The sequence below is a fragment of the Triticum dicoccoides genome, chromosome 5B (assembly GCF_002162155.2).
Source record: "Triticum dicoccoides isolate Atlit2015 ecotype Zavitan chromosome 5B, WEW_v2.0, whole genome shotgun sequence".
Taxonomy (NCBI): domain Eukaryota; kingdom Viridiplantae; phylum Streptophyta; class Magnoliopsida; order Poales; family Poaceae; genus Triticum; species Triticum dicoccoides.
In genome coordinates, this window is record NC_041389.1 from 611,068,395 (window position 1) to 611,091,427 (window position 23,033).

Consider the following 23,033-nt stretch of genomic DNA (forward strand, 5'->3'; position numbering starts at 1 on the left):
TATATGCATAACTTGTACAATGTGTAGTATCGTAAAATACCAGCAAACGAAAAAGAATTGAAATGGAAACACAAAATTAAATGAAAAAGAAATCATAAAACTAAAAACCCCCCAAACCTTATAGTACCGGTTGGTCTTACCAACCGGTACTAAAGGGCTCCAGGCCCCCGGAGCTGACTCGTGCCACGTGGTTGCCCTTTAGCACCGGTTCGTGCTGAGCCGGTACTAAAGGGGGGGGGGGCTTTAGTGCCCACACTTTAGTGCCGGTTATGGAACCGGCGCTAAAGGGCCTTACGAACCGGTGCTATTGCCCGGTTCTGCACTAGTGGGGATCGATTGAGTCCTTGACATCGTGGTTCATCCAATGAGATCATCGTGGAACATGTGGGAGCCAACATGGGTATCCAGATCCCGCTGTTGGTTATTGACCGGAGAACGTCTCGGTCATGTCTGCATAATTCCCGAACCCGTAGGGTCTACACACTTAAGGTTCGATGACGCTAGGGTTATAAAGGAAGTTTGTATGTGGTTACCGAATGTTGTTCGGAGTCCCGGATGAGATCCCGGACGTGACGAGAAGTTCCGGAATGGTCCGGAGGTAAAGATTTATATATGGGAAGTCCTGTTTTGGTCACCGGAAAAGTTTCGGGTTTTATCGGTAACGTACCGGGACCACCGGGAGGGTCCCGAGGGTCCACCAAGTGGGGCCACCATCCCCGAAGGGCTGCATGGGCCAAGTGTGGGAGGGGACCAGCCCCAGGTGGGCTGGTGCGCCCCCCCACAAGGGCCCAAGGCGCCTAGGGTTTGGGGAGGGGGTGCTTCCACCTAACTTGGGGGGCAAGTTTCCCCTCTTCCGCCCCTTGGCCGCGACCCTTAGATGGGATTGGGGCTGCCGCACCCCTTGGGGTGGAAACCCTAGAGGGGGCGCACCCCCTCCCTCTCCCCTATATATAGTTGAGGTCTTGAGGGCTGCCAACACATGAGTTTTGACCTCTCCCTAGCGCAGACCTACCTCTCTCCCTTCTCCTCTCCCGCGGTGCTTGGCGAAGCCCTGCTGGATCACCACGCTCCTCCATCACCACCACGCCGTTGTGCTGCTGCTGGATGGAGTCTTCCTCAACCTCTCCCTCTCTCCTTGCTGGATCAAGGCGTGTGAGACGTCACCGGGTTGTACGTGTGTTGAACGCGGAGGTGCCGTCCGTTCGGCACTAGGATCTCCGGTGATTTGGATCACGACGAGTACGACTCCTTCAACCACATTCTCTTGAACGCTTCCGCTTAGCGATCTACAAGGGTATGTAGATGCACTCTCCTTCCCCTCGTTGTTAGTCTCTCCATAGATAGATCTTGGTGACTCGTAGGAAAATTTTGAATTTCTGCTACGTTCCCCAACAATATTTACCAGGCACCAGAGTAACACTCCATTCAACTTACCAGTTGCTAAGCAGCCATGTGCTAAGCAACAACAGTTGCTAAGAATTGACCATTAATATAATGGAATCCTAAATGTGCACTACCATTACTCCTACCATTGAGACTACCTACTGTCAACAGTAATAAGCAATACAATGTGAACTACTTTGCCCAGCTAAATGCACTACACTAGCCTGCAGCAACAAACTAGCTAATGAGACTACCTACTGTTAGCAGTAAGCAATAGTTACTAACTGGCTCCATTAAACTTAATATTGAGCAACACTGCATTTGAAAAGAAGTGTAAATAAATAACATGTGCACACAACAGGAGCATACATTTTAGCAGAAATACAGTCCACTGTTTAGCAGAAATGCACACAACTTAGTATTGTTTGCCAGTGAACTTAATAATGAGCATTCCCACAATGAGCACTACAGTAGGGCACATATGACTAACAGAGCATATATTTTAGCACAATGAGCACTACAATAGGGCACATATGAGCACCACAATGAGCATATATTTTAGCAGAAATTTAGCATGCACATAACTGAATCACAGGTGGCAAACAATACTCTGCCACTTTCAATGAACACATCCAATGCTTAATCACCAAGGCAAGAAACATATCGGCTCTACACATGCTAAGAACCTTCTCCCAGTCATTGTTCCTTCAAACGCAACAAGCCTCTCTGATGGCTTCCCATGCTTCTCGCAGAACACCATCAGATCTAGCTCAAGGCCCTTGTAATCCTGGTCCTCAAGTGAGAAAGGCACCTGCACAATCAAAAGCACAGCAAGAGGACACAACAAATCAAACGAAATCCTCAGAACAAAAAGCACCTACACACAAAAATTCCTAAAATTCCTAAACCTAACCCTAACCCTAGCTCCAATGGAGTAACTAACCTGGTTCAGCCCATCGGTGGAGGTTTCGGAGTACATGTAGGGGAGGCTTGAGTTGTCATCGCTGCTCTCGTCCTCCAGAACCATGGCTGCGGCGGCGCGGTGTGGCGGCCGGCGGTGGCGGGCGCAGGCGACGGCGACGCAGACAGCAGGAAGAAAGGAAGAAGAAGGCGAGCGGGGTCGGGGTAGGGATCTGGCTCGGTCGCACAACCGCGACTATAACAGTGCGAGTGAGCCGGCCTCGTCCGAGTCAGCGCCCAGTCAGCGCGCGGGCACGCGCGCACTGGCCAGCGTGGCGCCTGACGGGCGGGCCCAACCGGTCAGTTTACCTGTCAATACGTATAGAACGCACTTTTAGTCTTTTTTGCAACGGCTCGCCCCAATCTTGGTACTGACATGTAAAAATTACCAATCTTGATACCAATCTGCTTCAAATGCCTCAATTGTGGTACTTGTGTGCAATTTACTCGTTGTATTGTGATGGATCACTCTCTGGTTATCTATTTGTCAGTTATAGTCCCTCTTTTTGTTGGGTCATCATAGCAGAGCTTCAGTGAGGATATATTGGTTTCCCAGCGAACCACCTCACAGACGTTTGATCAAGATCAAACGGTGGCAGCGCCGAAAGGGAGCGGGAAAGAGTGGCACACAGCTTATTAAAGTGTGTGTAGGCAGGCTAGACGCATTTTGGGACGAGGTTAGAAGATGGATGGGGTTGTGGCGCATGATCAACAGGTTTGGTGGCACTCGGTGATCAATGTTGACGGCAACACGAGAAAAATATTGCTTGCGCTTGCTGGATGTTGCAAGATGGAAGGTGATGAATGAGCCAAGAAAAAACAAAAAAAATCCTGCCTCGACACTCACTGCAGAGTCGCAACAGAAACCCTCGAGCTCGTGCCGCGGCTCGGTCAGACGGGATCTGCTGATCGAGCGATGAGAGCCCAGCTGCCCTCCGACGTACTACTCCTGCTAGCGGATGTGGTCTGGTCAAACGCAATGCACGTGGGGTGGATCCGGATCCATCAAGCAAAGCCAGCCTGACCCCGTCGTCCCGTGCGGTGCAACCAAAATGAAACCGGCCCCTTTGAAATATATATTTTTTCCTTTTGCTTGATGGTAGTATAACCATGGGCCACCATATGACATATGTGGTAAGCAATTTAAACCAATCCAAAAAAAAAAAACCATGGGCCGCTAATGGTATCCGTAGTCGTCGTGGGTGAGCTGATGTGTTGACTGGCCACAGCAGAGCACAGCCCATCGCCGAGCTGGCAGGCGGGTGGCCCTTTTTCTTTCTCAAAAAAAAAAAAATTAGAGAGAGCGAGCGAGGGAGCGAGAGGGCATAGCGGATCGCCCGGCCGGACTGTTGTTGCAGATCGCCCCCGAGAAACCCACCAAATTTGCAGAATCCACACCGGGTCACTGGCCCCACCCGGCAGCGAGACGGCGCACGGGCAAAGGCGGAGGCAGTTTGCAGGAAACCCCCCGTCCCTATTCCGCCTCGCCTCGTCCTCCCTTCCTTCCTGCCGTTGCTGGCTGCCTCCTCGTCCTTCTCCATCTCTCGTCGCCTCGCCTCGCCTCGGCCCAGGGACAGGGCACGGGGACGCCAACCGGCGAACGTGCGGGCTCAGCCCATCTACTCCCATCTCTCACCGGCGGGGAGGGTCTGCACGGCCGGCCGCCATTGCCGCGTCTCCCCGAGGTACGTACCCTCGCCCCGCCATCTCGAACCCTCGCCCTCGCTGCCCTTTCGATCGCCGTCTCGCGGCCCTTTTGTTATGTAATGGCTTGGGCAGCGCTTGGTTCCGCGGACGCGAATTGCCAGGGATGCGTGGCTTGGGGCGACGATTCCTCCTCGCCGGAATCGGATCTACTAGGAGGAGAGATGATGTTGGGCTGGGCTTTTCGTTCCTGGGTTATTTACTTGTTTTTCTTTATTATTATTGCGCGGTGTAATGTACCTGCCCATTGCCATCCAGAATTCCTGGAGATCGGCCATCACGCCTTATTACTTTAGCGTAAGGCTTGTGTTTGGGGTTTGGGCTGTATGCCTCTCTAGCTTTTGGATCCCGTACGTATTCCCTTCTTGATTGTTATTGTTGCAGGCATGATGAATTTTTGATGTGTACTGTTATTTTAATTTTATTACAGTGTGGCACTGATTGGGGAGAGTACGTAGAAGATGGTTGTCAAGGAGTTCACCGTTGATCTCAACAAGCCTCTCGTTTTCCAGGTACCATCCATCTGCTCTCTCAATATATGCTTCTTCACATCAATCAATTGTTGCAGCAACTCTTCTCCGAAATTTTAGGCATTTCCCATTCCTTTTCTACTTTAAATTTGTCAACATTTTGGAGCTTGCTTGTGGCATGCACTTCTGAGGTGCTGAAATGCTGAATTGACAAAATTTTAAGTGATGCTTGGTGGGCATGCTCTGCTCTTCTGAAATAATATGCTGTAGTGGTGAACTTGTGGTTTTACAAGTTTTAACTTATCGAGAATTGGTTCTGCCTCACAGTTGAAGCCAACTAATTTTGACCCTGTTCTGTATTCTATTTTTATGGGTGAAGGTTGGCCATCTCGAGGAACATTACCAGGAGTGGGTTCACCAGCCCGTCGTGAGCAAAGAAGGTCCACGCTTTTTCGCAAATGATACCATGGAGGTAACGCCAATGCGCTCCGGCGTATTAACGTCATTGGGGCATTTTGGAAACTGAACTGTCACCATATACGTTATGAAAATTTCTTTGTGCAGTTCTTGACACGCACAAAATGGTGGGCTGTGCCGGTCATATGGCTACCTGTCGTCTGCTGGCTGTTCGCCAAGTCGGTTCGGATGGGCCACACCATTCAGGAAGTAATCCTGATGGCCCTATTTGGAGTGTTTGTGTGGACGTTGATCGAGTACAGCTTACACCGCTTCCTCTTCCACATCGAGACGAGAAGCTATTGGTAACACCTCATCAACCTTCACCTGGGAATGTTTTTATCCGGATTCTCCTCATGCTTGTAAATTGTACCCCCTCCGATCCGTAATAAGTGTCGTCGTTGTTATATATATGCTCGTAACTGATGGATGGTTGATGCGGCGTTTCAGGTCGAACACCGCACATTACCTTATCCATGGATGCCACCATAAGCATCCCATGGACTCGCTCAGGCTCGTGTTCCCTCCTGCCGGGGCAGCGATCATATGCGTGCCGGTATATATATCCCTGACTGAACCCATGAGATGGAAATGCTGAACATTTGCAAAACTGCTTCCATGAAACATAACCCGTTTAATCAAAGCGGTTTTGTTTTTGTTTCTTCTTTTTTTTCAGTTCTGGAATGTTGTGGCATTCTTCGCGAGCCCATCCACGACTCCTGCGCTCTTCGCCGGTGGCCTGCTCGGGTACGTGATGTATGACTGCACCCACTACTACCTGCACCATGGACAGCCGTCCAGAGATCCAGCGAAGCATCTCAAGGTGACTAACTAGCATGATTCCACTTGAAGCCACCGATATAATCTACCAGTAGATGTCACTCATTCCTCGCAAACTTGACTCGTGATGCAGCGGTACCACCTCGGCCACCATTTCAGAATCCAGGACAAGGGCTTCGGCATCACCTCGTCGCTCTGGGACGCCGTTTTCGGGACGCTGCCTTCGTCCAAGATCGCCGCGAAGCTCAGCTGACATGTGCATAAACATGTTCTTTGCATGAGGAATTTTCAGTAGAGTCTGTAGGGCTTAGGTTAGGGACAAGGCTCATCTTGCCTTTCTGCCATGGGTTCGCATGTCTGCACGGTTGGAGTTCTCCAGTGGTGTGTGCTGATGTCTGGCTCTGATGTGAAGACGTTTGGTTGCCTCAACTTTTCATCCACAGAAATAGGTTATTCGTTTCGTGGTATTCGACGTTAGGAGGATAAATAGTCATATTCCTTGGTTCAATTGCGATATCTTCTGTCATTTTTCTCTTTGGGTTTTAGTTGTCGGCTGTTGAGAGAATGGTGCGAGATGCTTCTTTCTGGGTCCCAGTCATGAGTTGGCTTGTATCAGCAATTCAGCATCAAGGGATATCAGAAGGATATTCGCATAGTCTTTGCCCCTTTAGATTAGAAGAGTGTGTACAAACTTGAACATGTGTGATGGAAATAAATGAACTTGTGTACATATGAGAAATGGAACAAGGTAATTTTTCCGGTAAAAATAATGTTACGCGATGAGAAACATGGCAAACCGGAAGCCATTCTTGCAGCTGCAGATCCCACATGAAATACATCAATCCAGCAATACCTTGCAGAGATGCACCCAGGTGCTCGGCCATCTCATTCACAATAATTCTACGGATCATAGTACAGATCTACAGACAGTTGGGGGCATCAGAAGCACATGGGGCTCACTGGTTCAGATGCCCTCCCTTTCAGAATCGAAAGATCCTAGATGCCATCAAAATTAAGTTTCGACAGTAACTAGGTAATCGAGCAAAAGCTGAAATAAATGGATTCGATCTCAGAAAAACAAAAGGCCTGTTCAAAAACAAAATGCACACCAAGCAAAAGCATGTCTGAAATTTTCTGTGATTGGAACTCAAGACAAGTCAACAACAATACATTGTCAGACAAATATGCTGGCACAAGTCTGCTTAGTCTGGGGTGTTTCAAGAGCGGATTACACGGGGTGAATTTTTAGGTCGCCCTCTCTTGCCATTTTTTGTGACCTTTGGCTGGCTGGTCACCAATGCGTACATTCTGACAGCAAATAATTCCTCAGGTAGCTCCTTTTGGTTCTGTCATCAAATTGCAAGATTATGTGGCTGACAAATGGAAGCTGAAGTTTGTCATTTAGGAAAATTTGTCATTTTGCGAGATGCATACCTTGATGGTGTGGATATACAATCCACACTTGTTAAATAGCTCCCTGAAATATGCATCAGACCTAGTGACACTGTTATCCTCCTTGTCTAAGACAAATCCTGACAATGCAAATATTACAAATAATTTCCAAATGAGTACAACATGGTGCTTTTCTATCGTAAAATACAGCTGATGCAGTAACAAGGTGAATCATTTGATACAGTAAGCTCACCATTTTTTGCAATGTTCTCTTTCAGAACAAAAAACCCATCTGGTTTGAGCCCAACCTGGAAACAACATTGCCCGTATATGTTTAATTAACATGCATACGTAGTTGAACAGCCATATACATAATATTTTATCAGGTTTTGACTATACTAATAGGTGCACAGACATTGTCAAAGAGAACCAGAACTGGAACTAAGCCATAAGTAAAAATACAGACTGGAGTTGGCTTAGAAGATGTCGCTTGTTCCAATTTGCACTGTACAAGTAATTGTTGAAACTACATGGTGAGCATCTTTCTACATATGCATAAGAAATTTCTTGCAAGCATTTGATTAGCAGCGAAAAATATCAACATCCTTTCTCCAATAATAGAACAGCACTATAGCATGCTTCTGCATATTAGTTTACAGAGGGAGTACATGTACTTTAAAAATACAGAAAAAAACTTCAAGGCAAGAAATTAGCATAATGTTAAAATAAAATAAAAGTGAGTTTAAACTGAATGACCTTTGCACGGTTAAAAAATGAAATAAAATCATCATCAGTAAGTTGCCCTATGCACCACTGGATCCATATCACATCATATCTTCCTTCCTCCGGAGTGAAGTCCTGAAGCAAGAAGCAAAATTTACCATCTGGAAAGAAGCAGCAAGAAATTTAAAAAAGCCTAATCACAATAAGAATGCTCAACCAACCTGAAGAGGTATACAATAAAAGTTCGCAGCCTTGTGTGTATCATGCCCTACATCCATACAGCTACTAAGATTTTCCCGTGCCGCTTCCAGAAAATGGGCTACTGGCTCAACGAGATCAACCTGAAAACCCAACTCCAGTTTAAAATGAATCATCGACATTTGGAAAATACAAACAAGATACACTAAAACGAATCATTGATATTACAGAAGAAAAAGAAAATCACAATTCAAGTTGTTATACATCAGGGAGAAAACAAAAAAATAGTAAGTTCTGGCAAACATCACTGTGTGCGTAGAACAACAGAAGCTGAATGGACCGAGGATAACTCTTCATTAGTCTAGAACTGGTACCATGTATGGACTGAGGATAACTCTTTTCAGGCTCAACGGATCATACTTCAGGCACAACGGATTATGGTATAAACTCAAAACTGACCATGAGTTTCACTGCATACCTCATTGAAATGCTTGATAAGAAAATTCTTCGTAACCCGCCCGATGCCAGAGCCACAATCTGCCATAATTTCAGAGATGACAATATAAGTGCACAATTATATGACAGAGAGCACGCAGGATCCCATGACATGAGGTAAGCTATGCAGTCGCGCAGATTGAAGCACCAGTAAAATGCCCTCCGTGCAGAGGTCAGCTCACCAAGCGCGACGAGATGGCGCTTCGCGGCGCCGAATCGCTCGGCGAGGATGGGGCGGAGGAAGGCGGCGCTGCCCTTGACGTCGGCGTCGTTGACGCACCCGTAGCCTCCCAGGACGCCCTCGGTCGACGCCTCCACGCCCTAGGAGACGCCAATTGGAGCAACTGGTAAGCTAAATCTGCAGCCAGAGGACGTGCAATCGGATTGGGGGTTTAGGGTTTAGGGAGGGGACTGGGCGGCTGAGCGCGGGTGCTCTTGGCCTTCACCTGCCAGTAGGCGATTCCTTTGGAGTACCACTCCTCGCGCTTCCCTTCTCCGCCCGCCTCCTCGCCGGCGTCCCCATTGCTTGAGGCGGCGGCGGCGGCGGCGGCGCCCGGAGGGACTTCGGAGGCCGAGGCGGAGGCGGAGGCGGTGGCGCCGATCTCCTGGGCCCACATCTCCGTGGCGCTGGAAAACTCGCGGCCCGTGGAATCGAAGCCCCGGGAGTCCATCTCTCCGGCGGCGGCGGCGGCGGCGGCGGCAAGAGTTGGTCGCGCGCGAGCAGGGGAAGCTTGTGGGTGAAACTGTATATTCGGATTTTACAGGTACCCTTCTGCATATATTCCCACCACCCGGAGGCAAGTGAAATCTTTGCCGCTATGGTGGGATCTGATGAAATCTTTTGCATTTAAATTTCAAGATGGACCATTTTCCAACAATTTTTTTACTCTACCTCGAATCACCACAAAAAATCATGAAAAAGAAGTCTAAACTTCTTTAATACTATTATTGATACATTGTCCAGCCACCGGTCAATGCCGGTATTTTAAACTGTGGGACTCGATCATGATGCCCAACGTCCTTTTGGCCCACTAGGTTTAGAGCGCACAATTCCGACAAGGCCATAAAGGATGACGGTGTCGGACAATGCCATTTTCGCCGATGAGGATGAGCCAACATAGTTTTATTTGGAACTCAATGAAGTTGACCTCCACATGCTTGTCATGTCTGAGGTCATTCAAGCTGATGATCAAAGCTCTTCTTCTGAGGAGCTTGAGGCTCAAGAGTATGCTCGCTACTCATGGTATCAGCATACCCAGGTTCATTGCTAGGGAGCTCATCTTTCATGCCGGTGGACACAATTTGCAGAGTTCCATGGCTTGAATAACAATGACATCCTGATCTTGAAGCTCAAGCACAAGTTGAGCACTAAGGTTTGGATCTATGTTTCGTCTACTCCATGGAGGGTGATTACTTGTCATCATCACCCTATTTTCCCTACTTATGAAGAGGGTTATGCGCATAATGCGGTGGCATTTGGGTTAGGAGTATATTAGAAATACCTAATATTAGTGATGGATGATCAAACTATTGTTGGTGGCTTCTTGCATCAAGATTGCAAGACAGAAAACCTGATGGTGACGACGAACAACTTAATCATAATAGTATATGCACTTATTGCAAGCCTACCTTTGTGAAGTTAGTAGTGATGGTTCTAAATTGCCCTAACATGAACAATTTGTTTTCTCAAAAGGTTGGAAAACATCTGTTTGTTTTTTTGCACCGAAGATCCTCGAGTGTGCTATGGGAAAATTCATGGAGAAATGACCACACAAATTTCCATGCTCCTAGCACACACAAGTATCCATGGTGCTAATTTTTTCCCCCTATTTTCTGCGAAAATTACTGTTGATGAGGAGTAGATTGGATTATCGATTGTGATGATGTGTATTCATATTGTGATATCAAATCAATGTGGTAAGATGAGAAGAGGCATTCACAATGCCAGCAACCAAGCAACATGGCGATTTCTCACCTAGGCCCGTCCCACGCGCCCGTGGCACAAAAGATATTTTCTGCTATGGTGTATGTGTTCCCACTTCTCATGTATCACTTATATATATGTGTGTGTTGTACCAATTTATCTCTCTTCGAATATACTGTGATAGTGAGGTACGCCAAAATAGATTGCATATTTTCTTTACTAAGATATCTATTTTGTTGGCATAATTAGCATATGCTGTCCTTCTATACATGAGAAAAGGTTATAAAATGTAAATGGCCTCGACGACGACAATTTTCAAGTAACATAAAATGAGGCAATCTTAGAGGTAACTTTAAGCACACCGAAGTCATTTAGGGGGTACTCCTGGGATTAATTCAGAATTTCACACTCACAAAATAATAATAATTAGAATTTCAAATGTTGGAGTATATTGGAGTTGTAGACTCCTGGGTCCCTCCTGGGATTACATAATACTATAAATGATTTGCAGATAACTTTTGTCTTCATATATTGCAGTAGGACACTCTCCTACCGTTTGTTACTTCAAAAAGGGATTACTACATATTATTGCTCATAATATAACAGGCAAAGTTTATTGGAGTGATTTACAAAACTCACTAAGGATCCAAGTTATGATGCAGAGCTATCAAGTATCTGCATATGTTACATAGAATAAAATGATTGCATTTTCCTCCGAAAATGCAACGATGCCGATTAAATGGACAATTGATGCCTCAAAGACAAATTCTGATGGTCTATCCAAATTTTGTCTTGCCTTGTAAGTTCGTATGAAATTCGAGTTGAATAAAGCTTGAAACTTCTTGCACAGTATTGTTGTCACACATTGAACCGGAAGAGCATGACATCTCCTTCCTGCACAATATATTCCTTCCCTTCCAACCTCATCTGCAGTCACAGAGAGGACAAGAAATAAATACGTTTCCTTGTGTGCTTTATCTCTAACACTAATATTTGTTCATATAAGTGCACATATTGTTACCACTCCCTTCTCCCTTGCTGCTCCAAGGGAACCCGCCGCAACAAAATCATCGTAAGATACCTGAGTCATGGTATGTGACCGTTGCCAAATTATTAAAGTAACACCGGGTATATTACATGAAAAGAACATGCAGCTATCTTAGTATTAGCACAGAACCCTGATACTTACAGTTTCAGCTCTAATGAAGCCTTTCTGGAAGTCGCTATGAATAACTCCGGCTGCTTGAGGTGCAGTCATGCCTATAAAAATTACATCCAAGACAAAACATAGTCAAAACTTTGTCCACACAGTGCCAAAAAATGAAGGCAGTTCCCACGGTAATTGAAATAATACAATAACAGCATTGTGAGAATGCGAATAAAACCTGCAATAATGGTCCAAGCTTTTGTTTCCTGACAAAGAGAAAAAAAAAAGATTTGAAAGTTAGGATCAACAGCTGAAGAACAAAGTGTCTTAACAGCAGAAGAGATTCACCTGCTCTCCGGTAGTGAAATAAGTTCTTAGTCCCAAAAGGTTATATGTTGCTTTTACCAAGTTGCCTAGCCCACTTTCAGCAACATCAAGAGAATTTAGGTATTCAACTCTCTCTTCTAGTGGTAGTTCAGACAGTTCAGCCTCAACCTGGTGCACTCCACAATGTTATTAGCTTACATAGATAATAAATTAGGTGAATTGCCTAATGCCTAGGCCGATGCATATAGTATCACTTATCACAAACCTGAGCTGATATTGTAACCATGCCAGATTGCAACTCTGATGCTAGTTTGGCCACCTCTTGGACATGGGGATTTTTATCAGGGTCGGCAAGATCAGACTCTGTTACATTAGCAACATAAATGACTGGCTTCATAGTGAGCAGATAAAGATGTTGTATAGCTTCTTTCTCATGGTCAGGCAAATCAACAGATCTTGCAGGCTTTCCATCCATAAGTGCATCCAGAATTTTTTCTAATCCTGACCTTTCCGCTCCTTCCTGAGTAATGAAAACTGGAATCAAGAACAAAACCTATCAAATAATGCTAGAGCTTGTGAATATCTTACTTACCTTCACTTTTACTTGTGGATCCTTAGTTTTGCTCTTTTTAAGCTTATCCAATCTCTTCTCTATCTGCAGTATTTTGCAAAATTCTTGGTTAAGTATGAACATAAACAAAATAAATAAATCCACACTTAAATCCCTCACCCATTATATTACCTGTTCAAGATCACAAAATATGAGTTCTAAGTTAATCACATCAATATCTGACTTGGGATCAACTTTTCCATTCACGTGAACAATATCATCATCTTCAAAACATCGCACAACCTGAAAATCCAATGAAGAAAAGATTGGTGCTAAGTTCATCCTAGAACCTCAACAACCAATAGCCTATTATGTCTTTCAAACTAAATGCAACGCAGCACAACAAGGACCAAGTCCCATTAATGAATAACAGTGCCAGAAAAAAAGGGTAATCATCGGGTGTTCCAACATTGTACAACTACAACCACTGAACTGATAAAGGAACATCTATTGGAGAATTATAGTGATTCAAACTCTGCAAAATAAGAGGACACCAACAGAATGGCATGCAGCAGTTGAGAAACATGGGAATGCGGCTAGTAAAAAGATGCAAAGCTTGAGTTTCCAGAAACTTGACAAATGCCTGAGAGCACAAACACATGCAAGTCAGCAAACTGACCTGAAGTATAGAATCCACTTCACGGATGTTTGAAAGAAATTGATTTCCCAGTCCCTGAAGTCAACAACCAGGTAAACATTTTCATATATAAACTAGTCAGGTAAACATTTTCATATATAAACTAGTGAAAAACACTCATCGACATGTTCTGTGCTGCATCAGTAATAACACGAAGAACAACCGGTACCTCTCCTTTGCTTGCTCCTTTGACTAGGCCTGCAATGTCGACAAGCTCAATGGATGTCGGGACCGTCTGCTTGGACTTGCTTAATTTTGAGAGCACGTTCAAGCGAGGATCGGGAATTGCCACGACACCAGTGTTTGGGTTTATGGTGCAAAAGGGAAAGTTTGCAGCTTGGGCCTTCCCATTTTCAACCTAATAACATCCAGAAACGAACTCACATTTCGTTATCATGAGAAGTAAGTATATGCCAATTGCATCTCACATTGCGAAACATAAAAACCATTCCATCACGCAGTCATCGTTGCAAGGACAGAAATTATGCAGTGAGCGTGAATAACACAAGAAACAAGAATAATTCATCAAAACTCTCTTCATGTTCCAATCATATTAACCATTTCAACCTTTGGACGACAGCATCTCTAAGTGGCAAAACATCGAACACTTAAAATGCAGTGACATTGCCCCTACAGTCCTACACGCACGCTTCATCTACCAGAAAAACCATTGCACGAATAGAAGGAGCAAATTTCATTGCTCCCGGCTAGTTCGAGCTCTGGAAAGACGACATCCTTCTCACGGACAGGAGTAGTTTTAATTCTCAGGCAGCGGGTTCTGTGTGTGCTCAATTGGTGACTTACAATGGCGTTGAAGAGGGTGGACTTGCCGACGTTGGGCAGGCCGACGATGCCGGCGCGGAGGCTCATGCTAATCTTCGCGTTGCGGCCCGAGGAGTACCGCCGCGCGCCCCCGCCGCCGCCGACGACGCCCCGGCTCCGCTGCCAGCGCAGGAGGAGCGCCGAGGAGGCGCACGAGGAGGGCAACGGCAAGGGCGTCGTCGCCGGCACGGCGGGCGTCCGCGTGAACCCCACGAACGGACGGCGGCCGAGGGTGCGGGACATCGTCGCCATGGGCGCCCGCCGAGAAGAGCAGTCGCCGCCGGCGCAGGAGCGTACGGCGAGACACACACACGAGGGACTAGCGCGAGATAGAACGATAGAAAGATGGATGGCACGTGAGCGGCACGTGAGCGGTAAAGTCCATAGCACAATTTTCTGCCTCGTTTTCCCTCCTCGCCTCGCCTCGTCTCGCCGGCGCTGCCATGCGCCGCCGCCTCAGGCCGCCGGCGCGGCGACGCCTCTGCGCGGCGCTCTCGACCGCGGCCTCAACGACGGCCGCCGCGCCCAGCGCGTACCGCCTGCTGGCGCTCCTCCGCGGCTGCGTCGCGCCGCCGCACCTCCCGCTGGGCCTCCGCATCCACGCCCGCGCCGTCACCTCCGGCCTCCTCGCGGCCGCCGACGGGCCGGAGGGCGCCCTCCAGACGCGGCTCATCGGCATGTACGTCCTGGCGCGTCGCTTCCGGGACGCCGTCGCGGTCTTCTCCTCGCTCCCGCGCGCCGCCGCCGCGTCGGCGCTCCCCTGGAACTGGCTCATCCGCGGGCTCACCATGGCCGGACACCACCGCTTCGCCGTGCTCTTCTACGTCAAGATGTGGGCCCACTCGTCGGCGCCGCGGCCCGACGGCCACACCCTCCCCTACGTCGTCAAGTCGTGCGCCGCGCTCGGCGCGCTCGCCCTCGGCCGCCTCGTGCACCGCACCGCCCGGGCGCTCGGGCTAGACCGCGACATGTACGTCGGGAGCGCGCTCATCAAGATGTACGCGGACGCCGGCCTCCTCGGGGGCGCGCGCGAGGTGTTCGACGGAATGGCCGAGCGGGACTGCGTCCTGTGGAACGTGATGATGGACGGGTACGTCAAGGGCGGCGACGTGGCCAGCGCAGTGGGGCTGTTCGGAGCCATGAGGGCGTCCCGCTGCGACCCCAACTTCGCGACCCTGGCGTGCTTTCTGTCTGTGTGCGCCACGGAGGCTGACTTGCTCTCCGGGTTGCAGCTGCACACCCTGGCGGTGAAGTATGGGTTAGAGCCGGAGGTCGCCGTGGCCAACACGTTGGTGTCAATGTATGCCAAATGCCAGTGTTTGGATGATGCGTGGAGGCTGTTTGACCTGATGCCACGGGACGATTTGGTAACCTGGAACGGGATGATATCTGGGTGCGTTCAGAACGGGCTTGTCGATGATGCACTGAGATTGTTCTGTGATATGCAGAAAAGTGGTCTTCAGCCTGATTCAGTTACACTGGCGAGCTTGTTACCAGCTTTGACCGATTTGAATGGTTTCAAGCAGGGGAAGGAGATACATGGCTACATTGTCAGGAACTGTGTGCATTTGGATGTCTTCTTGGTGAGTGCTTTGGTGGACATATATTTCAAGTGCAGGGATGTGAGGATGGCACAGAATGTCTTTGATGCTACAAAGGCCATCGATGTGGTTATTGGTAGCACAATGATCTCGGGTTATGTTCTTAATGGGATGAGCGAAGCGGCAATGAAAATGTTTCGATACCTCTTGGAAGTGGGCATCAAACCAAATGCTATCATGGTGGCTAGCACGTTGCCAGCATGTGCTAGCATGGCTGCTATGAAGCTTGGTCAGGAGCTCCATGGGTATGTTCTGAAAAATGCATATGAAGGAAGGTGTTATGTGGAGAGTTCATTAATGGACATGTATGCGAAATGCGGAAGACTTGACCTTAGCCATTATATCTTCTCTAAGATGTCTGCTAAGGATGAGGTGACATGGAACTCGATGATTTCAAGCTTTGCACAGAATGGGGAACCTGAAGAAGCTCTTGAGCTGTTTCGTCAAATGAGTATGGAAGGAGTGAAGTACAGTAATGTGACCATATCTTCCATCCTATCAGCATGTGCAGGCTTACCAGCTATATATTATGGAAAGGAGATCCATGGTATCATCATAAAGGGTCCCATAAGAGCCGATGTGTTTGCTGAGAGTGCTCTCATAGATATGTATGGCAAATGTGGGAATTTAGAATTGGCTTTTCGTGTTTTTGAATTCATGCCTGAGAAGAATGAAGTGTCATGGAATAGTATAATCTCTGCCTATGGGGCTCATGGCCTTGTTGAAGATTCGGTGAGTTTATTATGCCGCATGCAAGAGGAAGGATTCAACGCAGACCATGTAACATTCCTTGCTTTGATATCTGCTTGTGCTCACGCTGGGCAGGTTCAAGAAGGACTCCGACTTTTTAAATGCATGACTGAGGAATATCAGATTGCACCTCGGGTGGAACACTTAGCTTGCATGGTTGACTTATATAGCCGGGCTGGGAAGTTGGATAAAGCCATGCAATTTATTGCTGACATGCCTTTCAAGCCGGATGCTGGCATTTGGGGTGCTCTTCTCCACGCTTGCCGTGTGCATCGCAACGTTGAACTTGCAGAGATTGCTTCTCAAGAACTATTCAAGTTGGATCCTCAAAATTCAGGTTATTATGTGCTCATGTCCAATATCAATGCTGTTGCTGGACGGTGGGATGGTGTGTCAAAAATGAGAAGATTGATGAAGGATAAGAAAGTTCAGAAGATACCTGGTTACAGCTGGGTAGATGTTAATAACACCAGCCATTTATTTGTTGCAGCAGACAAAAGCCACCCTGACTCTGAAGATATTTACATGTCTTTGAAGAGCCTTCTTCTAGAATTAAAACATGAAGGTTACGTTCCCAGGCCGGACATATGTTATACCATGCAACCAGACAACACCACCCAGGTTCAGCAATGATTTCTCTGCATATTATTTTATTCAGCATGCATTTTCATAGTTCAAACCCTCGTTCAACCATTGCGTTTCATTGTTCTTATCACCTTCTGTAACTAAAATGATAAAAAATGAACTATTTGGACAAGGTACAACTGTATTGCTGACCCATCCATGTCAAACTTCATAAGACACAGGAATCAGGATCAGTTATACTGTCATTGCTAATGAGGTGACGACATATTACATTTTTTCCCTTTAATTTTAACATAGTTCGCAGGTTGGTCAAAAATATCATTCTGGTATATCTCCCTTTTTTCTTCTCGAACATGCACCCAAATGCATGCCACTGTATTAGGATTTGAAGAACTAAAAACCAAAGCCGACCAAAACCCAAAACTGTACAGTTAGCCTACTTGTATAATGTATATAATGCCTCTCTGTTACTGTGTATCTCCTGGCAAGGGATTGCAGAAAAGTCATTTTAATATGGTATAGTCGTTTAGTGATTTGCTTGCTTGTTTTGTTCTGTTTCTATGTTGCTGTAGAAGGCAAGGTTGGGCGATTTGGAAGACTGTTCCATGCAGTTAGTTCTATTGTCCTCTCCATTGCAATTGAGAGTATACTAATGTTCTTTTCTTACTGCAGGTAATGGCAATTTGATTGCCCAGTGGAATCTGATATTCTGATGGTGATAAAAGGAGAATTTGTTATTGTACAAATTGTTGCATAGAGCAAAGCAAATCTTCTAATGCAGTACGTTCCATGTTTCCATGTGAAGAAGTGGCGAGTTGACTTGCTTGTGCATTAGCTGAACCCTAAACGCTCAATTCGTAATGCAGCAAGAACACAGGTCCCTTTTGTTTTGTTTGTTTCCTGGTTGACTTTTTTATCATCCTTTGCAAAGATATGATAGTTGTAAGAAAAAACCTGTTCTCATTTTCTCCTTTTTGTTTAACTTCGAGTTATAATTCCTAACACTGTACTTTTCCACAGAAATTCAAATGGCCATGTATCACCTGTACACAGGCGCTGTCCGATCAGCAAAGTTTATATAATTCTTTGAAGGGTCAAAATCTCAATGCTGGCAGTTAATTCCTTGGACTGTGTAAGTTCTGCAAGCTAACTTGTATGGCTTTTCCGTCTTGAACCTGGACAACATTATTCTATTTGTGCGCCATAATGTTCTAGAAGCTATTGGTGTAATTTCTTGGAAAGTTTTTTTCCGGTGAAAAGAAAATCTAAAAGTTCTATCCGGATGGATAAATCTAAGCTATTGGTGTAGATTGTGGTAAAAGTTAATCACTTTTGTCCAGTGACATGAACAAAAATAAATAAATCCAATTCTGTTGGTTCTGAGTTGCGCGCTTTTGCCCTCTACACAAAATTTTGTCATTATGTAAGCATAGTTATGCAGGTTGACAGGCCTGTGAAAACTGAAAACCACAAGAACACGTGAGCTCCAACAATTTCACAGCAGCATGGCATGCTTATGAAACAAGATTGTGCAGCACAACAAGGTTAACGATGAAATGTGCGTGACCTGTTGAGTCAGACGATCATTTTAACTGATCTGAGGGTAATTTTATCGTTTCTCCCTACTGCTATGTGTACACCTTACGAACAAGTCTTGTATCATCGAATTGATCGCCATCTATGCTGGGTGGTATGGCTTGGAGATATCCAATAGGTCTGCTCAAATCTTGACAAGAAATACTATTGTTTCATGACCATATCCATATGAAAATTCACATTTGCTCTTCAGATGTTCCTGAACAGACTATAAAACAGTAGTTAATTGGTTGGCCATATATTTGTTTTTGTGAGTTCATACTTCATACATGATATGGAATCAGTTGCAGAAAACTAACTCAAATACATAAAACATTTGACATCAGTCGATGTATTGGTCCATAATTAGAACTTGAACAATAACAATCTCACATGCTCAAGTTTGGCATGGTTAAGCTCAAGGTCACTTTACATGTCATAAGTCACGCTTGTTAACTCTTATTATATTCCTGCAAGAGAACTTGACTCATATCTCATCATCCAATATTTTCAGATCATTTGGAAGCTTCTCACGCCGTATCTGCGCAAGGCTCTGGGGATTTCTTGTGGCGTCCAGCATCCTGTCCAAGAATTGAACGAACCGGCGATCCTCATGTGCAACCTTTGGGTCTGAAAACCTGCCGAGGTTATCTTGATCCTGCACCATTACCAGCAAAAGGCATCGATAAATGGACGAACTCTTCAAGAGAAGCAACAGGCACATGGTGCTAAGCATCGCCCAGAAATACCAGTGTTGTTTATTTGCTCAGAGGTATGCGCAGGTTAGGTTTGTTTCATGGCTACCTCATCGTTCGATTTGAAACCGTAAATAAAACGCTGAACAATCTAGCATTTATTCGCTCAGACCAAGAAAACCTTCAGCCGTTATAAAAACATGTTGATTTGGCGGAGAAATGGGTCCATGAGCATCCATTGCTTTGCCCATGAGCCAAGTTGCAGGAAGAGACCCTGCATCCATCCATTCCTGGGAGAAATTTGTGGGTAAAGTAAAGAAGGGCGAACCTTGCTTGCGCTGCCCGCGCCGGCTTGCTCACACGCGACGCTGCAGAATGATGGATGGCTCGCCGGAGAAACCGGACGGCGGAGCCCCTCCACGCGGCTGAACAGCTGCGGCCGGCGGTCGCCTCCTGCGAGACGGCAGATGGAATGGATCCTCCTGAGCAGCATCTCCGACGCCATGCTTGTTCCTTTCTCTTCTAGCTTTCCCCTGCTCCAAGGAGTACTTGGGTGGGAACAGAATAGAGCCGTCCAGGGTGTATTAGTAGCAGCAGCAGCAGCAGTACGCAAGGTATCGCATCATCTTGGCTGGTCGCGGAGGGCGTCGGTTGGTGACCTCGTTTGAACCGACCGGGTCGTATGGACCGTTGACCGGTAGTACAAGGTTAGTTGAAACCTGAGTAGATTTTTTTTCTAGAAGAGTTGAAATTTTGGTGGAAGTTTGGTCTCTTCGCTGGTCACTTTTGTTTAATTGTTTTCAGTCCCCAGGCTTAGTTAGCCTCTGAGCTGCGATATATAATAATAACCTAATAGGACTAAGCGTGGGTTCCAAGTTTAAGTCCCCAGGCTTAGTTAGCCATGGTTGATCGCAGCCATGCACTCCTTTGTGTGCACGGCTGGGTCAGAGATGGTCCATTGCTACGCAACGCACAGCAGTAGTGAACAGTGAAAGCGTAGAGGTTCAGCTGGAAAAGATGCCATCACATGGCCAACTTATATAAACATGTGATTCAGATTCTTCAGAGTGCTAGCAGAGTCAGTAGCTGCACACATCTGGAGATCATATTCATACATCCCTAGGGGAAAACCTTGGACATGCCACACAGAATTTTACCGACAGCGACGTCGGACGGCACAAAAAATAGCTATCGCACGATTTGACTCATTGCATTTTTTTTCTCCAGCCAACTCGCAAAAGATTCTCCGGTCGAAACGGTTGCTCTGCAACTCAATTGTAGATTTATGTGTTTGGTATCACCGATGACTTCCGATCCAAGACCTGAACTTCCCCTTTCGACGCAATTACGGCATACGGCCTGCATGTAACAGATTGTAATATCTTAGACACTGCAGCGTGTAGCTCCATATGAGTTGTTTGCTTTGTGGTCTAATAGCTTTTTGTTTGTTTGTTTGTTTTTGAAGCATGCTGGTTAAAAACTGGATTTTGTTATAGAAATTACTTAGGTTGAGAAACTTACGTAGTGTTGCAAATTATCCCATGGTCCACAACGCCAACGATTTTCTCCAAGCCTTCTGCTACCTTTCCTGCACGGTGACCAAAGGAACCAGCTAAAAACTCCACTGGAGAAATAGTTTCTGATTTATCATGTTGAATTTAGATCCTCCGAGGGGTAACAGGCTTCCATTTACACACATACCAAGATCCTGGATTGGGGTTGTGAAGATAACATCAAGTATGTGATGGCCCTCTTTGGTTACCAGTGGGAAGTCGCCTCCTGATGGACCGGCAGTTCCAATTGATGGCCTCCTCCAAACCTTCAGGCAATCACACCATGTTTATCAGTCAAAAGGGTTCTCTTTTTGCCGGGTCGGCGGGGCACGGACAGGTTTCAGGTTCAGAAATCCATTAGCTGCTCAGAGTATGAAATTTTAGAAATTATTAAGAGATTGATAAGCTGTGCACCTCTGCATCGCCTAGGAACAAATCATCAATCTCTTCAGCGGTGTCGATCCAGTTTCCCTGAAATGATCTGCCCCTCTCTTAACGAACATTACATAGAACTGATCTGATCTATGGTGGCAGGAGGTAGAGATTGCTTACACTTTTGACCAAAACTGGAATGGATCCCTCGATGCCATTCACATATTTGTCGTTGTCAATGATAAAAGCAACCTTGTCAGCCGATTCAACAATACCCTGGGGATCCAGACCAATCAAGAGTTGCGTATAGGAAGATGAGATAACCATATAACTGGCACAACGAAAGTATCCGAAGTGAATGGAAGCAAATAATTACATCACATTTATTTTTATCAGAACAACGCTAATTCCATTTTGATGAACTTACTATGCTGCATACTTTTTCATTTTTTCAGGAAACAAATGGACACATGACGATTTAGACACGAGTCAGGCAGCCTGAATGAAATGGTTAATAATTGGTTTCTGAAGAGCTGGCTTAACAAGTTTCTGAAGAGTTGTGCTAACCTTCTCTTGTATGAAAGAAGGCTGCCCGCTTTCAGTTTTCCCGCGCCCGATGATAGCAGCGAGTGTGCCCTCTTCAATTACATCAGCATCAGTGAAAGCAAAATCAATCTATACGTCAGTGAGCATGGTTTCAGCCAAAATTCTCTTATTTCTTGCCTGCAAGATTTACAATGGTGACAGCAGAATAGAGCTTACTTGGGCGCCTTCCTCGTGGCTGCCGACCTTTATCCCTGCTTTCTCCGCCTCACTTGCACAGATCACAGACCTGGCTGATCAACCCCAACAACCGATTAGACGCAACCGGTGATCGAACTGAGCGAATGCATGAGGGATTTCAGATGTTCAGGATGCAAGTAAAGCTCATGTGGCACAGATGAACCACGGATTGGCAGTGAAGCAATTGGAACGCTTACGAGGGTATGCCGACAATGCCGGTCAGCGAGCCTCGCCGGAGGCGCGTGCCGAGGTACTGGACAGCGAGCCCCGACGCGGCGCCGGAGCCGAGCCCGACCACCATGCCGCTCTTCACAAACTCGTCCACCTGAATCAATGCCGCATAACACACGAGATAATTGTCTCGGCATTCAGAGGAAGCCATGTTGGATGCCGGCGGGCGGAAGCGTCAGCGAGTGCTCTCCCTTATTACCGTGAGCTTGGCGGCATCGAAGAGGCGGACGACATCGGCGTCGGCGGCGGCCGCGCAGGCCACCGAACGTCGTCCCCCGAGACACCGCGCGGCGCGGTGCGGCCGCGGGCGCCGGCACAGGGGAACCCGCGCGTGCGAGCTTGCCGCGATGCTTGCTCTGGCGACTGCCTCCATGGAGACGAGCGGCGTACACGGTGTCTGCCTCCCTGCTGGAGAGTCAGCTTTGCCGGTGTAGCGTAGCGGTTTCGAGACCGGCCACACAGTTTGGGTAAGCACCACCGCTTCAGAGGATAAGGAGTGTGACAGCGCACAAGCGGCGCGACAAATTCCAAGTGAAATAAGATGTGTTGGGACTTGGGAACCCATGTTTTTCTATGTTCTGCCCACTCCAAGAAATTGTGAAGTTATCTGTTTTTTTTATAGATTTCCATCGTTATATAATGATATGTACTATTGTTAGAGATAACAGTAAAAACGCGTCACGTGTTAACTACTCCCTCCGTCTGTCTAGAGATTTCAAATGAACTATCACATATTGATGTATGTAGACATATTTTAGAGTGTAGATTCACTCATTTTGCTTCGTATGTAGTCACTTGTTGAAATCTATAGAGAGACAAATATTTAGGAACGGAGGGAGTATGTGTTATTGAGCGAAAGT

At 46.5% G+C, this 23,033-nt stretch overlaps 6 protein-coding genes across 7 annotated transcripts; 2 read left to right on the plus strand and 4 right to left on the minus strand.

Moving 5' to 3' along the window:
• Nucleotides 1–3,896: 3,896 nt before the first annotated feature.
• LOC119306318 (dihydroceramide fatty acyl 2-hydroxylase FAH1-like) lies at nt 3,897–6,279 on the plus strand. Its single transcript, XM_037582569.1, has 7 exons — nt 3,897–4,028; nt 4,478–4,559; nt 4,897–4,989; nt 5,082–5,278; nt 5,424–5,529; nt 5,650–5,796; nt 5,887–6,279. Exons 2-7 carry the CDS (start codon nt 4,509–4,511, stop codon nt 6,004–6,006), a joined length of 714 nt encoding a protein of 237 aa, XP_037438466.1. The 5' UTR covers nt 3,897–4,028; nt 4,478–4,508; the 3' UTR covers nt 6,007–6,279.
• A 508-nt stretch (nt 6,280–6,787) lies between these two features.
• Nucleotides 6,788–9,312, minus strand: LOC119312036 (alpha N-terminal protein methyltransferase 1-like). The gene is made up of 8 exons (XM_037587760.1): nt 9,008–9,312; nt 8,744–8,882; nt 8,545–8,603; nt 8,090–8,209; nt 7,902–8,003; nt 7,399–7,453; nt 7,188–7,285; nt 6,788–7,099 (listed from the first exon to the last, which is right to left on the minus strand). The coding sequence occupies exons 1-8, from the start codon at nt 9,230–9,232 to the stop codon at nt 6,971–6,973; spliced, it is 927 nt and encodes a 308-aa protein (XP_037443657.1). The 5' UTR covers nt 9,233–9,312; the 3' UTR covers nt 6,788–6,970.
• Nucleotides 9,313–11,044: 1,732 nt separating this feature from the next.
• LOC119312037 (ribosome-binding ATPase YchF-like) lies at nt 11,045–14,355 on the minus strand. The gene is made up of 11 exons (XM_037587761.1): nt 14,011–14,355; nt 13,376–13,564; nt 13,189–13,242; nt 12,702–12,812; nt 12,552–12,614; nt 12,225–12,479; nt 11,981–12,127; nt 11,871–11,898; nt 11,675–11,745; nt 11,507–11,566; nt 11,045–11,412 (listed from the first exon to the last, which is right to left on the minus strand). Exons 1-11 carry the CDS (start codon nt 14,278–14,280, stop codon nt 11,344–11,346), a joined length of 1,317 nt encoding a protein of 438 aa, XP_037443658.1. The 5' UTR covers nt 14,281–14,355; the 3' UTR covers nt 11,045–11,343.
• Nucleotides 14,356–14,471: 116 nt separating this feature from the next.
• On the plus strand, nt 14,472–19,163 carry LOC119310262 (pentatricopeptide repeat-containing protein At4g21300-like). Its single transcript, XM_037586066.1, has 5 exons — nt 14,472–17,000; nt 17,637–17,841; nt 17,985–18,096; nt 18,406–18,567; nt 19,054–19,163. Exons 1-2 carry the CDS (start codon nt 14,472–14,474, stop codon nt 17,649–17,651), a joined length of 2,544 nt encoding a protein of 847 aa, XP_037441963.1. The 3' UTR covers nt 17,652–17,841; nt 17,985–18,096; nt 18,406–18,567; nt 19,054–19,163.
• On the minus strand, nt 18,780–20,140 carry LOC119312040. Its single transcript, XM_037587764.1, has 2 exons — nt 19,563–20,140; nt 18,780–19,197 (listed from the first exon to the last, which is right to left on the minus strand). Exons 1-2 carry the CDS (start codon nt 19,737–19,739, stop codon nt 19,027–19,029), a joined length of 348 nt encoding a protein of 115 aa, XP_037443661.1. The 5' UTR covers nt 19,740–20,140; the 3' UTR covers nt 18,780–19,026.
• A 97-nt stretch (nt 20,141–20,237) lies between these two features.
• Nucleotides 20,238–22,641, minus strand: LOC119312038 (probable ribose-5-phosphate isomerase 4, chloroplastic). 2 transcript variants are annotated; one of them, XM_037587763.1, is made up of 9 exons: nt 22,373–22,641; nt 22,140–22,267; nt 21,922–21,991; nt 21,727–21,797; nt 21,340–21,490; nt 21,202–21,258; nt 20,936–21,053; nt 20,756–20,822; nt 20,238–20,593 (listed from the first exon to the last, which is right to left on the minus strand). In XM_037587763.1, exons 1-9 carry the CDS (start codon nt 22,544–22,546, stop codon nt 20,518–20,520), a joined length of 912 nt encoding a protein of 303 aa, XP_037443660.1. In that variant the 5' UTR covers nt 22,547–22,641; the 3' UTR covers nt 20,238–20,517. The 2 variants fall into 2 exon arrangements, with proteins under 2 accessions (XP_037443660.1, XP_037443659.1); XM_037587762.1 differs by having other exon boundaries at nt 21,340–21,435; nt 21,727–21,834; nt 22,373–22,638.
• Nucleotides 22,642–23,033: the final 392 nt, after the last annotated feature.

Coding starts and splice junctions, on each gene's coding strand:
- LOC119310262 (XM_037586066.1), top strand. CDS start 14,472: ATGCGCCGCCGCCTCAGGCCGCCGGCGCGGCGACGCCTCTGCGCGGCG.
- LOC119312037 (XM_037587761.1), bottom strand. CDS start 14,280: ATGGCGACGATGTCCCGCACCCTCGGCCGCCGTCCGTTCGTGGGGTTC. Junction 13,565..14,010: donor CCACCCTCTTCAACGCCATT/GTAAGTCACCAA, acceptor GGATGTTATTAG/GTTGAAAATGGGAAGGCCCA. Junction 11,899..11,980: donor ATTTCACTACCGGAGAGCAG/GTGAATCTCTTC, acceptor TCTCTTTGTCAG/GAAACAAAAGCTTGGACCAT.
- LOC119312036 (XM_037587760.1), bottom strand. CDS start 9,232: ATGGACTCCCGGGGCTTCGATTCCACGGGCCGCGAGTTTTCCAGCGCC. Junction 8,210..8,544: donor TTATCAAGCATTTCAATGAG/GTATGCAGTGAA, acceptor TTGGGTTTTCAG/GTTGATCTCGTTGAGCCAGT. Junction 7,286..7,398: donor AGAGAACATTGCAAAAAATG/GTGAGCTTACTG, acceptor TTGCATTGTCAG/GATTTGTCTTAGACAAGGAG.
- LOC119306318 (XM_037582569.1), top strand. CDS start 4,509: ATGGTTGTCAAGGAGTTCACCGTTGATCTCAACAAGCCTCTCGTTTTC. Junction 4,560..4,896: donor ACAAGCCTCTCGTTTTCCAG/GTACCATCCATC, acceptor TTATGGGTGAAG/GTTGGCCATCTCGAGGAACA. Junction 5,530..5,649: donor CAGCGATCATATGCGTGCCG/GTATATATATCC, acceptor CTTTTTTTTCAG/TTCTGGAATGTTGTGGCATT.
- LOC119312038 (XM_037587763.1), bottom strand. CDS start 22,546: ATGGAGGCAGTCGCCAGAGCAAGCATCGCGGCAAGCTCGCACGCGCGG. Junction 22,268..22,372: donor TCGATGCCGCCAAGCTCACG/GTAATAAGGGAG, acceptor GCATTGATTCAG/GTGGACGAGTTTGTGAAGAG. Junction 21,992..22,139: donor GGCATTGTCGGCATACCCTC/GTAAGCGTTCCA, acceptor TTGATCAGCCAG/GTCTGTGATCTGTGCAAGTG.
- LOC119312040 (XM_037587764.1), bottom strand. CDS start 19,739: ATGGCGTCGGAGATGCTGCTCAGGAGGATCCATTCCATCTGCCGTCTC. Junction 19,198..19,562: donor GCGCGGGCAGCGCAAGCAAG/GTTCGCCCTTCT, acceptor GTAATGGTGCAG/GATCAAGATAACCTCGGCAG.